Source organism: Nestor notabilis, unplaced genomic scaffold (assembly GCF_000696875.1).
Source record: "Nestor notabilis isolate BGI_N333 unplaced genomic scaffold, ASM69687v1 Scaffold34005, whole genome shotgun sequence".
In the NCBI taxonomy this organism is placed as follows: Eukaryota; Metazoa; Chordata; class Aves; order Psittaciformes; family Psittacidae; genus Nestor; species Nestor notabilis.
The window spans coordinates 8-16,241 of record NW_009929451.1 but is presented as its reverse complement, the minus strand read 5'-3'; the positions used below and the strand labels follow the sequence as shown (position 1 = coordinate 16,241).

Below are 16,234 nucleotides of genomic sequence, written 5' to 3'. Positions count from 1 at the left end.
GGGTTAGGATATGACCCACACTTATAATAAAGGCCAAAGGATCTGTTCTCATTTATGCTGAATCTGCCAGGGATCTATGCATGGTCTGGAAGCACACTAGTGAAATCTTTGAGCTCACCAGCTTTTGGGTTGGGTATTTGTCTCCATTTTCATCACTTCCTGCCCACTGCAGCTTTCCAGAGAGCTCCAAGGAGAAAATGACATAACCTTATGTTGAGTTTCTTGGAAGATGGACATGCCTAATTCAATCTCTCTTTTTCACTCCTGCACTTTTAATAAAAGAATCTTTGAAGCACTGTCATGAGGATCACAAATGTATAACGGTGTAAGTATATATTGTAATATATTCCCAGCAAAAGATTTGATTGTTTTTACCTGGTTTAACCAATCGTAGGATGCAAGCGGTTTATGTAAATAGTATAAGCTGAGAGCTCTTCAATGTAATAGAATGTTAAGATCTTGTAAATGTTCCCTGTACCAAATATCCAGCTGGTGAATATGGACACCAACATTATGAAAATCTGAGAATACCTAGTTACATATAGCATGTTTGGTAGCTCTATATAGAATTTGTTTGTCTTTTCAAAGTCCATTTTTAATGGAAAACATAACAAACGAACTTCTGGGTTTAGATTATTTCATATGAATCATTTTTATTGTTGCTTAAATCAATGTTACATGATCTTTTTCTAATATTTTTTTTCTATTTTACTTCCTTCAATGTTTGCTTTGAAACCTCACCAATAAGGCAAGCAATGTAAACTAGATATTTATAATAGTTACTATCCATGCCTTGATTTGACACCACAACAATAAAATTGAAGACTTTTGACTAAGACTTTGTTTTCCTTTTCCCTTGAGTGAAATCTCAGGGGCTGCACCTAATTTTTTTATAAAGATTATCTTCTATTCATTTTTTTGGACAGCTGAGGTGCTTCATTTGACACAAACAGTGAACTAAATACTTGTGTTTGTGGTCCAACAGTGGGTTTCCCAAATGCATTTGTACAGATAAACAGCAGGAACAACAAGGTCTACCTCCAATAAAATAACTGCAGAATTCAAGGAAACTATTTTTTTAATGGAATCTGTCTGAGAATAACACTGTTGAAATTTTGGAATTATATCTTTTATCTGAAAATGCTTCATGTTTTCACTTATGTGACTGTAAGTCAGGGAGTCAAAATGCTTGGTTTAAATTTGGAGTGAGAAAAAAAAGTAGAATATTGTTAGATGATAGTCTCATGCCTGAAGAAATGCAATGTAACTGTTATTTATATGTAACTCAGTTCTAAAATAATTTATTTGACTCTTCTTTGAAATGCAGGGATTTAGAAGTCATATAAGGAGCAAAGCAAATTCAAAACAATTCAGTATTTCCAGTACAAACTGTTCAGGCTGGAAGGCATAACCTGTGGAAGAATGGGTCCCTGGATCCTTGCATGCAGTTTTCTTCCAGAAAAACTAGCCCAAAAATTCACTCTTCATCAGAAGTTTGAGGATGACAGGATCACCCAAGGTTTCTTTCAGCCGTTTAATTACTTATTTTAGAAACAGCTTATTTGTGTCTGAGTAAATCATACTCCTACTATTCACAATGGTATTTTTTCTGGCTTTTGAAATACAGAGTGAGGAAATCATGTCAGTTATTTTTGGTCTGTCTTTTATTTAGCATCTATCCATGTTTAAGAATCGTTAGGAACTCTAACAACAATCAGTGAAGCAAGAGTAAAACCCTGAATCCTTTGATTTGCTCCAGGTATTGATTGTAGACCAGGATGTCAGTTTGTGTCTGTCATTTCCGGAACAGCTCAGATTTTCTTTGTGAAAAGCTGGATCTTACACATATTACACATATATCAAATATTACAACATCATTGAAGGAGGAAGATATAAGTGAAGGAATAATCAGCGAGGTCATGTTCAGCCCTGGATTCAAAATATGTTTTGTGAGAATTCGTTCCTTAGCTTTGAGACCAAGTGCACTCGTAAGTTTAACATCGACAGGGGGTACTGGAACAGCAGGACCTCTGAGTAAGTTAACTTCCAAGTTCAGCTACTACCAAGAAGTTTTTGCTTTCAGCACTTTTTATTTGTAATGTTTGTGAACTCAGGTTTTGTCCATATTTTTAATCAGAAGAACATTAAAAGAGCAACAAGAGAAGTTAGATTAGACAGTGTGTTTTGTCATCCCGTCATCAAAAGGAATCTGCTAGTATTGTTATTTCAGCATATTGCATATTGTGCCTTTTTACCTGAAAGCTAAATTTCATTTCTGATGTGGTAAGCCATGCTTCTTCTTCCATATTCAAAAGTCACTCAGAAATCTTAAATCTTCAACTTATGTACAAATGTATATATTTGCCGGCTTTTTTTCTTATAGCAAGACATAATTTCTGGTCTACTGCACAAAATCTTGTTTTGTTTTATTCCAATGTTGCAATCTGAAACTAAGGGGGGAAAAAAACAACAATCCATTAAAAAAAAAAACAAACACAAACAAACAAACAAAAAAACCCCACCACAACTTGCAAAGAGAATATTGATGATTTCTGCAACTTGAAATCCACAGGTACCTACTCTGTAGCTTTTTCATGGGAATAAATATGGCAGCATCAACTACTTCAGACTGTTGTCTTTCACATTTTCAGAGCACACTACTCTGCTTACCTGTATGGAACTGTGCATGTTTACAAAAGTACTTTCTTAAACATGTGCTTTATCTGGAAGGTCATTCAGTTATAAAGTGGTTCTACTCTAACTGCATGTTTACTCTGCAGTTTCTTGTACACATGCAGTTGATTTTTTCTATTTTTTGCATCTTCCTGCAAAAACACTGCTTTCTACATCAGTCCCAGGACACATCACATATTCCATGTGTCTTTTGAAGTACTCTCCAGCTGTTCATTATAATACCCATTAATTGATTTTTTGTTTGCCTTTTTTTTTTTTTTTTAATGCTTTTCAAATAATAGCCATGGTAAAGATGATAACGCCTTCCCGGAAAGTTGATTAGAAAACATTTCACTTGGCCAGCCAAATAGGATACCCTTTCAATATTGAAGCAGTTTAAGTAAGAGCACCTAAAGTATAGAAGTAAGCACACTTGGATAGTTTTAGTGACTCAGTTTGCAAGATTCTCAGAAAATAAGGTGAAAACAATCTGAATACTAAGCAAAGAAGGGACATCTTTTATCCAGAAGTTTTTAACAGGAAGAAAGTTTAATAACAAAATTGCAGCCCTAGCCACATGGCCTTCTTGCTCTCTGTGTGTGTTTGTTTTCTTTTAGAAGCAGTGTGGCATAGATGACACTTGCCATAAAGCTCTTCCTACAGAAAAATATGCAAGCTCAGCTTATTTCCAGTTCACGATAATCATTAAAGCTTCCATGTCAGAGTGAACCTCTGACATTTTTTTAGCTAACAATTAACCTTAAGCCCTCCTTCCCTCTTATGCATTTGGATTAAAAGAGCAATAGGGAGACTGAAAGCAGTAGGCATGAGTGGCTCATTCCCTAACTCTATGGACTAAAGGCTGGAGTAATCTGACAAAGAACTCAGGAGAGTGAGGCTGGGTGGTGAGGGGACTGATCTTATAAGGGTTAGAAAGAAAGAGAAGGTCTTTCTTGTAACCAGGCTGAATTCAGGATGTTTATGAGCTTCAGCATGCTGCTTTCACTGGTGCCAGCGATGTTTGTATGGTCCAGACATCAGCTATTGACTTTTCCATTTCTACAGCTCCATAGTCTTCTTTGTTCTCGGGAGTCTGCTGTAATTAGAGAGTTTATAGTGTTTTCTTGTACAGAAGTCTAGTGTTTAGAGTAAGGGTTTACTTGTCAAGACTTTAAGAGTCTCTCTGTGACTCTGTATTCATGTGACTCTGGGTAAGGCACTCAACTGCAGTTTTACTTCAGCTTCCCAGCCTGGAGAACAATACCAGTCTCAGTGGGCTTGTGTCAGGCTTCATGCAACTGAGATATTTGGATAAAAGTTGTTTTAATAGGGGAAAACCACTATGATTCACCTTCTTATTAAGCCATAAATGCTCTCCATTTATTTTAGATAGCGAAAAGACATGGAGGGATAAAATCTGCTTGTTAGTCTCATTTTGTATAGGCCTCTATGTTCTGTAAAAAATTCCCCAGGGCAATAGCTAAGAACATGGATGTGTGAATCTTGGGTATCCTCAGTAGCACACATCCTGGGACAGTAACCTATTAATACTGAGCAGGGACTGGGAGCAGAAGAACAGCAGCATGCCCCTCCTCACCATACAGAACCAGCAGATCAGCTGGACTTCACTGCTGGTACTGGGGTATCTCTTTTACCTCCTCCTGGGTGCTATGGTGTTCCAGCTGCTGGAGAAGCAGGCAGAGACCCACTTTCAGGACCAGTTTCAGCTACAGAAGCTCAAATTCCTGCAGAACTACACATGCTTGGACAGGCAAGCCCTGGAGCAGTTTGTGCAGGTAAGGGAAACACGCTCCTGTTATTTTGGTTCAAGCATTATTTTGGTTAGAAGAAATTATACTGTTGTGGCCAAGCATGTCATAAATTGATCTGCTGTTCATGACATTAAAGGCCTAACTGTAAAAGAGAAAGGCAGAGTTTTCTGAAACCCATTCACCTACCTCTTAATCTTGATCAATTTGCATTTGATCAATTGCACTTGATCAATTTGCACTTGATCAATTGCACTTCTTTTCCCAGCCATGAACTCCCGAAATACGCAAATACACTGAAGCACCTTCCTACTACTTTGCAATAATTTCAGCCTCAATGTTTTTGGCTCCCTTGTTAATTATTACATGGAAATCATGCATGAGGGCAAAAACCAAGAATCAAACCTACAAGAAGTAGGTTGCCCTTCCAAGGTTCTCCAGTCCAAACCTGTGCAAATTCTGCCCTTCATTTGTACTAGAAATTTTCTTCTGCCTTTGAAGGTGGTCCTGCATTTCCAGGCCTCTCAAGAAAACATAAAGCCAACCACCATGAACTGTGTTATCTATCACTTATAATAAGATATAAAGGGCTCTTGTTCAATATGGGTTGTCAATCAATGACATCTTCAATTACACTTTAATCTATTCCTCAAAACTGTCTGGAAATAATATACTAGACCTTTCCTGGTATTATATTAGACATATTCTAGTATTGCAAGAACTGGACAGAAATTCTTGATTTACCACTTTTGTTGTGTTCAAAATATATCCAGTTGCAGAGCTGGGTGCCTAAACAGTTTGAACTCTTTCTACCATGTCATTAAACATGATAGAAACTCTAAGGAAGTAGACTGCAGGTTTGCACTGTCTGAGTCAGAGGACTTCCACAGAGGCGTATGCTTTTGATCAATAAAAAGACAGATTCTGTAAATGGATTTAAGCAAACAGTGAAGTTCAAATCAGAAAAGGAAGAGAAGGTCTGAACCTCTGTCTACAAGGACAGTATTCTGATAACTAATACTGTGATATACTTCTTGTGGAACATTGGGAATTGGCCAGAAAATTACTAGAGTTTTCAAGAACTTATATGCATAAAAAGATGTCTGATGTTTTCAGCTTCAGCAGCTGGTGATATTACCTGTCTTTCCCTTATCGCTGTGATAATGATTGTAGAGCAGAAAATCCTGATTCTCATTCTAAACCAAATTGGGATATTGGATAGGATTGAAAGGTTTAGTTAAATATCCTAGAAGACTTAGGGCGGGTTCAGACATGTCCAGATTCTCCTCTCTCTGGCTCCAGTGAACCTTCCTCAGCACTGCCATGCTACTCAGAGAATCATGGGTCTTTTGCATCTCTCTGGAATTAGGTACAATTCTTTCACTTGTAAGCTGTTCCAGGCAAAACCGGTTGAGGGCACCAAATTATCATCTACAATGCACCAAGCTTCAAAGTACTTAGACTTGATAGTTCTCAAGGTAAACGTAAGTGCAGGTGCCCTCTGACTCACCGGTCATTTATAAGATCTCTTAAATTGTCCATCTCTTACCAATAGTAGGGACTAGATGTCTTTCCATATTAAATCTCTAAAACTAATGCAGGAAAGCAATCATCTCTCTGTATGTTTTAACTATATGGTTTAGAGGCCTGTTCATCATGTCAGAAGTTCCAGTCTGAAAAGTCATGGTATACAGGCTGTGGTGAGACACAGCCACTAGATTGTCTGCTCAGCTGACAATTGTATGGTGCTGGCAGAGGGTAACCAATTTCCTTCAGAGAAATCCTTGGGGAGAGCAAAGGAACACAATCTTCATTAAGGCAGCCAACAAGATATTTGATGCATGAATAAGAGCAGCATTTCTTTTGCACACAGTAGTTTTGGTCATCTGGTAAGAGCTATCTGGAATAGCGGGGAATATTCCTTAGCTAATCTTTCAGACTAGAAGTCTAATATTCATTGAAAAGTACTGGAAAGTCATAGACAAAAAGAGCAATTCATACTCACTAGTACTTACATGGAGGAAACAGAAATTAGCATGTTCCCCATCCCCCTTCCCACAGACACAATACATTTACACATATCCAAATTAAAAATTACAGATGACTATTGAGATGACTAGGAAATGAAAGAAGAGGAAATGCCTTTTTTTTTTATGGTGAAACTTCACTTTATTTTCCCAGTTTGATCACTTTGGAGTCTCCCTCCACTCCCTTCCCCTTAGCCTTCAACTAGTTATGGAACCTATGCTTCTTGTCATTTCTCCAGTGACAAGAATTCAAGTTTCTGGCCAGTTCTGTCTCCAAGTTTTGCCATGTCAGCACAAGGCCATTTTAACCAAATCTACCCTGTTATCTACACTGTTTATTGCTCTGTTTGCTCAGGATGGAAAGCAATATTTACTTTCTTTTTTTTCTGACATTCTTCTTGATTTGGTCTAATGGGTTGCTCATCTTTGCTCCTTTGACCTCTTCTGCCTCAGGTCCTCATGGAAGCATGGGAAAAAGGGGCAACCCAGAAGGAAATTCTACCAATCCCAGTAACTGGGACTTCAGCAACTCCTTCTTTTTTGCAGGAACTGTTATCACCACTATAGGTGAGGTACTCTCTTTCCTTATAAATTGGGGTTTCCTACAGCTGTCCTGTAAATACCCTAGAAATGTGCAGCTGGTGGACAGAATACACCTGCAAGACAATCTTGACTGTTGTGGGTTACAGTTTTCTATTGTTTTCCAATTGTATCTGTTATTCAGATATATCCAGCATATTACACCTGCAAAAAACAGGTAGCTGAGTGCCTTCTTGGTACATGTGGTATCATTTTGTACATGCACAGCACATCTTGAGGTCACTTTGAAACACTCAGTTGCACTCACCACAAAATCAGACACCTATAGAAAATTACAATACTCTCTCTGACTAATGTTTTTCACATAAATTTTCTGTTAGTCATAGTGAATGCATAGGGCTCCATCAGAAGCTATGGCAACTTGTAAGGCAGATTTAATTACAGAAAATCACAGGTCCACAGGTTCCTGAAGTTTAACGTAGCTGAACTTTCAAGCCTAGGAACTTCCCATGATGGCCTGCAGCCTGACTGTAAAGCCTTTTCACATAGCTGTTGTCTTTTTTTTTTCCAGGTTACAGTAACCTGTCCCCCAGCACAGTGGCAGGGCAGATCTTCTGTGTGTTCTATGCTTTGTTCGGAGTGCCCCTCAACCTGGCCTTTCTTAATCAGCTGGGGAAAGGCCTCAATGCTCACCTGATTACCCTGGAAAGATGGGTGCAAAAGCCAGGCTGTGCCCAGGTAGAGTGTCAATCTCTCTTTTATTTCCACTATTTTAAAATTAATTAAATTTCTCTTCTCCGATAGGTACTGCTGTTGCTAGATTGCGTTTCCCTTGTGCATGCTTATATTTTTTTGAACCACAGCAATTAAATGGCCCTCTATATCAGAAAATTGATATACACTATTTATCCAACTTTAAAGCAATTTGATTTTGCCTGAGGGACTCTAGATTTGCCTGTTTAAAACCTGACTCAGCAAAACCGTGAAGCAAGCATCACCTCCATTTTGAGCAAGGTCCTTAACCTTTGGGGACCTTAGCAAAATACATGCATATACACACATTGCTGAATCGAGTTCTTATTATCTATCCTATGCTAACATCTATCCAGAATGTAGCTCTACACTGTGCAAAACCAACTTACTTTTATTGGCCTGCTAATATGGCTTGCATTACCTTCCCTGATTGTGACAGCAATTTAACACTTCCTTCCTTTTCTTTTCTTGAAATGTAAATAAATACTCCTTAGTTATAACTTAGTAGTGAGTCATTGAACTAGTCCAGATGTATTGGAATAAGGTAAGCATGAGACATAGAAAATAAATGAAGGTCATTTATAACAAAGTTAGTGCATGTTTCTGAGTAAAGGTTCAATTAATTGACCCCTTTAGTTAGGGAAAAGGGAGATTAAATATGTTAAATATGTTAAAACATTTCAGAGCTCAGGCACAATTTTTTTTTCTCTTTTCATTTGTAAAACCTCTGAGTTGCCTACACTGGGAAAGTTATAAAGGTATTGTCAAATGCCTTTTGTGGATTATATGAGCAAGAAGTTCTTTAGCTGCATAACTTGTCTGCTCCCATGCAGCTCTGCCACCAGAGGGACTTTCATGCTAGTATAGCTGCACCTTTCCCGAAATTCCTCACGGATGTGATTTTTTAGTTTTTTCTTTTCACTCCTGAATTAACACCTCATTTCTGGCAGAATTCCTATGATCAGACAAACTTTTGGAGCTGTATCTACTTGTTCACTCTGAAAAGCCTCTTCCAGGAAACTGGTTCATCTCCTTTTAAACACAATTTAGTCATGCTTTGAGAAATTAATTACAATTGGTTCTTCTTCATTCCTGACTTACTGTCCCCTGTCTTACAGGTTCATATCAAAAAGCCAGAGAAAAAAGTAATATTGTGCATTTCAGTATAAAATTTATGCAAACTTTATTATCTAATTAAATGCTATCGCACTTCTGGAATTAAATAAATGAGAACAGATATCAACTATAACCTGGCTTTTCATCCAGTCACAATAGGCACATGCATAGAAAATCATACCCTGGTTTGAATGCTCTTGAGGACATTTTTAAACGATTGCAATGAGTTTGCATCAGCCCGTACATCGCTAGTCAAAAGTTCACCAGAGTGTGTCCCCTGGAAATCCATGAGTTCCTGATTCTCAATCCTAAACTCCTAAAATCCCCTGTCATGACCCATCCACTGCCCTTTCTGTGTACCTAGCCATTGCAGCCACATATGCTGTAACTTATCTCCCAGAAGGCAGACATTTGTACTGAGAGACACAGATCTGCCCTGCACTGACACAAAACAGTCCTGCTCTGAATGCTGCTTAGTTAAAAATAAAAGCAGTCAAACTGACTTCATTTAGATTTTATCCAAACATATTTTTGGCTGAGCTCTTGCAAGCCACTTTATAAATCTTTCGAAGAAGTCACAGTGAAGAGAACCCTAATTTGTCCTTGCCAATCTTTGTATTGTGAGTTATGCAATACTTGGTGATTTTCCTCAAAGACGGGAGCCAACTGATTACAAGAGCATCTCCACTTCAACCAAAATTGTAAAGTGAGTATTTCATTCTTGTGATTGGTGTAATAAGTTTGAAAATATGACTTGAGCATACTTAAAAACTCATTGCAAAAGCTTTTAAAAAAATCCTCCTTTTCTTCCTATTTTTGAGATTTTTTTGATTCATGATTAGGTACAGTATCTATGTGCAGGGTAAACAGCAAGGTCATCCTGCAGTGCATGGAAGCATTGATTTAATCTTCCTTTTTGGACATTGCTCCCAGCTAGATCAGGTTTGTGATTCAAGAGAAAAACAGACCTGGCAATTTCCACTAAGCAAATGATCAGTGTTATTTATCTCCCATCTCCTTTTATTTTTCAGATGGTTCAAACACTGGCAGTGGCCATCTTCCTGACCACTGGGACCTTGCTTTTTCTAATATTCCCACCGTTGGTCTTCAGTTATGTAGAAGGCTGGAGCTACGGAGAGGGCTTTTACTTCACCTTCATCACCCTGAGCACCATTGGATTTGGGGACTATGTAGTAGGTAATAAAGAAGGTGAACTGGATTGAGCTTTGTTGAAATTAGTTGCTCTAGCATAAAGCTAAATACAGAGAGCATAGATATCCATCCCACTATAAATCTGGCAACCTGCTTTAGTGGAAGGTGTCCATGGTAGGGGGATCGGAGCTAGATGATCTTTAAGGTCCCTTCCAACCCAAACCATTCTATGATTCTATGATAATGTATTATATGACATGGGCATTTTTCTTTTGGCAGTTAAGCTGAGTCACCAAATTCATTTCACGTATGCCACTGGACACCCACTCAACAGTGACTATGTCCAAGCTGGTAAAAATGTGATCCATGAGTGACAGGTGGAATATAAATGAAATCTATGTCGGTATTAGGCCTTTGAACCATGGTCTCCTAACACTGATATGTTTCAGCAAACACCTACCATTCCCGTTAAGAAATCATACCAAATATGTAGTTACTGGTACTTAAAATGAGGAAAATATTACTGACAACCCCAGAACATCTGTGAAAGAAAATAAACCCAGTGAAATTACACAGTCTTTAGAGGCTCTATGTTGAGCCTCTTCTCTAGGTTGAGACATAGAAATAGACACATGTGAAGGGCTATTTTTCCACCCACTTATTTGAACAAATGCTCTTAACAGATTATATAGTGTGTTTATTTTTTAAAAACACTAGAGTCTGTTACTTCACAAGTAGCAACTCTCCTCTCCTAGAGGTTGTAAGCATGTCCCAAAAGGAGATAAATCCCCATCTCATGCTGAATCTGGGCTCTGTGGAGTTTCATGATGATCTGGTTGACAGACTAAGTGTATGGCTGCAGTGCTGTCCTGTGCCTGTATCAGCTACACAGATTGTCCATGCTGTGGAAATATCAATTTAGGGATTAAGATTCCCATAACCACTTACTTACAATGGCTGCATTTCCCCTATAATACTCTCCAGATGATTTTTTAATCCTGGTTACTGAGGTATATCATCCTACAAAAAGCAATCACAATGTCACTGAGGTAGGAAACTGTATCTTTCAAAATCATCCAAGATGCCCTGTATGTTTCTTGAGAACGATATGACTAATACGGATTCAAAATTGGATTTCTGAGTTGATTTTTTTTTTTCTTTGTCAGGGGCTAGGAACACTCAATCTTGTGCATCACGGAATAACATTTGATATGGCTATTTTTATTATATAGCCTTAGCTTCAGAGATTTGATGCCAACTGTGCTAACCTTCACCTAGATTTGGAACATAAAAAGAAAAAAGGAGAAAATAAAATAAAATAATGCTCATAGATCACACAGTCCTGTTGAACATAAATGTTTTCAAGGTGTGGAGGACATATGTATGAGAACTTCTGTTTGGCAGACCTAAGCTGTCAAGATTAATATGCAAAGTTTCCTGGATTTTTCAGGCACAAACCTCAACAAGCACTATATCCCAGTGTACAGGAGCCTAACTGCGATTTGGATTGTTTTTGGCTTGGCCTGGCTGGCTCAAGTCTTCAACGTGGCAGCTGACTTGATGGAAAAATTCCTTCAGCTAAAGTGGTACAAGCCTGACTTAAGGCTGGCAGAAGGGGCCACCACCAAACTGGAAGATGAACCTGAGCAGCCTAGAATCCACATTCCTAGATGAGCAAGGTACGCAGAAAGCAGTCTTAAAAGTATGTCTTTCATCTATATCTCACACTAAGCTAGCCATGTGGATAAAGGACTAAACCACAAGTTGTGGACTGTTTCCTAAGGAGCAGGTTTCCTAAGGAGAAAATTTCACATGCATTGAAATTTTCACATACTATGTAGGTATTGGCCAATTAAACCTCCAAAGAAGTAGCACACATGGTCAAACAACTTTCCTGGGAGTCATTTTACACTTCTCACTTAATAAAGACAACTTCCTCTGAAGTAATCAATTATTATCCTTTCTCTTTAGTGGAATTCAGTTCTTGTGGTCATTTGTTTTCAAATAAATCCAGAGTGACTGCCTCCCAGCTCCAATGAGAAGTCGTGTCACCAAGAATTTCAAGTGGAAAAAGTCAGGTACAGAAATCTTTCTTCATTTCCAATCAGAAAACAAACAAAACCACAGAGGAATATCAGCAGTAATGACCACCTGCTAAATGACATCCATCCAATTAAGATTCATTTGATATTGTCTGAAATTAGCAGCTTTCATATAAAATGATAACATTTCTTTAGTTCCTGGGCTAAAATGCTTCTCTCTTAAATTGTGCAGAAATCGTGTGTCTATCCAGCACTGCCTGGACTGTTACAAACCATTTTGGAGTGAACTGACAGCTCAAAGCAGGTCCCTGTCCTTATTGCAGTTCATTTCACAGCCACTTGACAACCGCACTTTAAATGCAAGCAGACTTCCTTATTTCCAGCCAGATCACAAATATTATTAGAGTCTGGCATTTGCTCTGGCACAGTTCATTGTGGAGGTATCATGCATGTAGAGTTGATGCTGTCCCTTAACCTCTAAATAAGGCTGATGATAGACTCTTGTGTTAAATCTGATCCTCAGCCATGCACATAGTGTCAACCATAAGAAACAGGGAGTTTGGTTTTGTCACAGCTATTGTAAGCCAAACATAGCAGCAGCCATCTCCAAAGAAGGAGTAAAGTCAAAGAAGGGCACCTTATAAACAGGCCAGTCACTGATATACAGAACTGTAGTCATACTATGTATTAAACTCTAGAAACTTAATAAAGCAATTAACCATTCATAGAGTACCGTGCTAGGTAATTTATAACCATCACTTACACATTCCATGGCTTGTAATTATGTACATATTGCCATTTATTAGGTGTGCTTATAACTCATAGTAACCGCTAGTTAATCCTTTTAAAGTCATTTGTAAGTGGAACTTTAAGTGTGAGTGAATTATGACTGGGCATATAGCAAGCTAGCCTGTGGCTGACAGGCTACAGTAACATCTCATGCCAGCCTTTCAGCAGCTGCTTTGGTATTTCATTTTGGGCAAGTGCCCATAAAACATGTAGAGAGGTGTAGGTCACAAATCTCTCATACTTTCTTACTTCTGAGGACAGTCACAGCAGCAGCTTGTTCTTACACTTGACTTGGCATTCGCTTTCTTTGCTAATTGCTGACTCCTGCATAGTGCAGTGTGCCTGCTATGGTTTATTCAACTCAATTCAAAACTGGGTTTTCAAATACACATCCCATCTAAGATTTCCCTCATGTCTTACCACTGCCTACCTCACAGATTTTATCTCTTCAGTTTTTGCACTGATCTTCCTTTATGCCCTCAGCTATTCCCATAAATTTATGCAATGGCTTTGTTTGTAGCTGCTTTCACTAAGGGTAGCCAACTCTCTCCTGTCTGGCTTTTTGTATCTTTGCAAATCTCATGGGAAACTTTCTCAGTATTCTCTGTTCTTCAGACGTAATGTTTGCATAGGCACTTGTTAACACATCACCATCACTGTGCTCTGTACCTGCCTTGTGTCAGCACTACAAGACATTTTCGACCAGTTTGCGTGAAAGACAGAAGTTCTACTGACTTTTATATCTAACCTGTTCCCTTCTCCTGTTCCTATGCCTTTTTCCATGCCTTCTTCCATGCCTTTTTCCATGCCTTTCTTACTTTATCTACCCATAGCCAGCCACAAAACATGCACTAGTCTAACAGTGATGCTATACGGTATTTTACACCATGCTGCGTGCCATAAAAAATGATAATAAGGTTTATAAAGGACAGAAAGTATGCATGCACCACTTACTGGCAAAGTGTTTGTTAAAATCAGTCTTGCTTGACACCTGACAGCAGAGAGTTTGGATTTGTTTTACTGCAGTCCAGAAAATTGTCCTGTACCTGATACTGATTTTGCAAAGTAGTAGTGTGGTGAGACTATGCTACTTAAATCAAGCTTGTGTCCATTCTGAAACAGAGAAGAGGAAGATACGAATGACCTCTCCTATGTTACACAAGTGATTGAAATTTCTTGGCTCACTTTGTCAGTTTTTCAAGATTCTGTAAAGATCCTAAAGGTCATGCACATTTGTAATCGAAGTTACTTTGAGATACATGCTGAGAGCACTGGTCCAGTTCTTGAGCATGAATAGATCAAGCGTTTTCTAGCACCCTTCCTCTAATAAAAAGGTAGCCAACAAGTATCAACCAGCCAGCTGAGAAAAATAACGTGGAAGAACTGTGCAATCACAAGGGCTTGCTAGCAGTCAGAGGAATAGCCAAAAGGGACTTTTCCACTCTTTTAATAACCCATTTTACCAGTGGTGCAATCCTGCACAGAATGGCGATCAAACAACCTACTATGAGATGCTCAGATGGACACCAGCGCTTCTGAAGCCTGTGACTGCAGCTCTGCACCCTGTGGCAGAAGCAATGGCCCAAGCAGTTGCCACTTGCAGTCCAGTGCAGGATAAGAAGCAAATGTCTTTCCAGGCTTACACTTACCCTTTAAGCCTAATCATCAAGCCCTTCCTCATCCTTAGATGTATTGGTACCTTCCAGACAAGACCAAAACATCACTTGCAAATATTTGAGCCATTCTCTGGACATGTAAATAGAAGGCTGATGCACAAGTGACAGTTCTGAGAACACTCAAGAAAATCAGCCATTAAAATATTATGTGAAGTTTTGTTGTGAATCTTGATATGTACTCTGCCTCCCAATATTCCTTCTAGCAAGCACATGCTTGATGTCCTAGGTTTTCAGTCTTGCTTATAGATACAAACCCTGAGTCTCACCTGTAAAGTTTTTTATAATATATCTTTAGTATAAACATTAAATGCTATATGTTTAGTCCATAATGTTTCAGCATGGTTATCTTAGTGTGCTTCGTATAAACTATCTGACTTTAATGCAGTTAAAATGTCAAATTGTAGTCCAGATGTGTCTTTTTCCTGATCTTAAATGAAAGAAGAAACTTGACTGTATATACTTTTTAGTATCTTTGCATCTTTTCTTTCTTATATACATTTTTACAGAAGGCTTTTTTCTTTTCTATTTTAAACATCATTCAGTGCTGAATACATTGAGAAGGCAGAACTAAGTCCAAGCAGTAAGCAGCATAACTTTGGGGTTTTTTTTAAGATTGTGTTCAGGACACCTTTAAACTGGAACTGGTCTATCCTTTGCATATTAAGTTTTGTATCTTGCCAGTAAACCCATGAGTTTACACTAGTGAGTTTAAAGTACCTCCCAGAAAAACATAAACCAGCATATAACCAGATCCGTTCCAGTAGTGCAACACCTGGTTGATGGCTGCCTTATCTGTGATAGTACCAACATTCCCCTGGCAAAAAATAAAAATCACAGGGCACTGTGAGATGACAGTAGCATCTCACAGCACATAAAGGCATCTCATTTAGAAAATCAGTGAGTTCATTTCCCTTAATCTCATATTCCACAACAAAATAAGTTACAAACTTCATATACACGTAAAATTATTTGGTTGTTTTTTCTATTGATGAGAAAACATTTGATGTGTACCTTATACGAGAAAATACTTCAATCAAAAAGGTCTCAAGGACTAACGAGGTGAAGGAAGTATTCCTATTTTTCATCAAAAAACCATTTTGGAATGCTAGAGTTGAGCCACAGAGGAGAAATCCACTGTGAAGCTCCCAACACTGTAAATAAAATATCCTTTGCTCCACAGACTTTGTCCCTGGGTAAAATTGATGAAGTGAGCTTCTTTCGCACAACCACAAACGATAAAAAGACTGACAAGCCTGCTTTCTTTACAGTTGTTTATATGGAAGGCTCATTATCAGAAACACCTGTTTATTGCCTTTTAAATTAGATTAGCATAAGTTGTTAGTACAGCGATCTGTAACTGGTATCAGCTGGTTAGGTCACCAATTCGGCTTGCACAGAAAGGAGTTGGGTAGCATCCGTCCTCTAACGGACGAAAGTGCCTTGGTGCCTATCGTTACGCAGAGAAGGGAGCCTCGGCCGGTTTTGCCTGCCGGAGAAGACAGGTAGGAAGCGGCGGGCGGGGAGGAGGAGGATGATGATGACGGTGGCAGCGAAGTGAGCTGCTGCAGGGGAGCGGCAGAACCAGCTACCTGGCCCGGCACAGCTCCTGTCCCAGGGTTGGGAAGGAGCAAAGTCGAGGGGCTGGCCCGAGGAAGGCTCTGGGGGCCGGCCGGGGGCCGTGCCCTGCCCAGCGCATC

At 38.9% G+C, this 16,234-nt stretch overlaps 1 protein-coding gene across 1 annotated transcript; it reads left to right on the top strand.

Moving 5' to 3' along the window:
• Positions 1–4,256: 4,256 nt before the first annotated feature.
• Positions 4,257–11,704, top strand: LOC104406091 (potassium channel subfamily K member 16-like). The gene is given in 6 exon segments (XM_010014974.1): positions 4,257–4,469; positions 6,923–6,947; positions 6,950–7,036; positions 7,581–7,747; positions 9,910–10,075; positions 11,481–11,704. Coding segments are annotated over 6 exon segments (882 nt in total).
• The last annotated feature ends 4,530 nt before the right edge of the window (positions 11,705–16,234 follow it).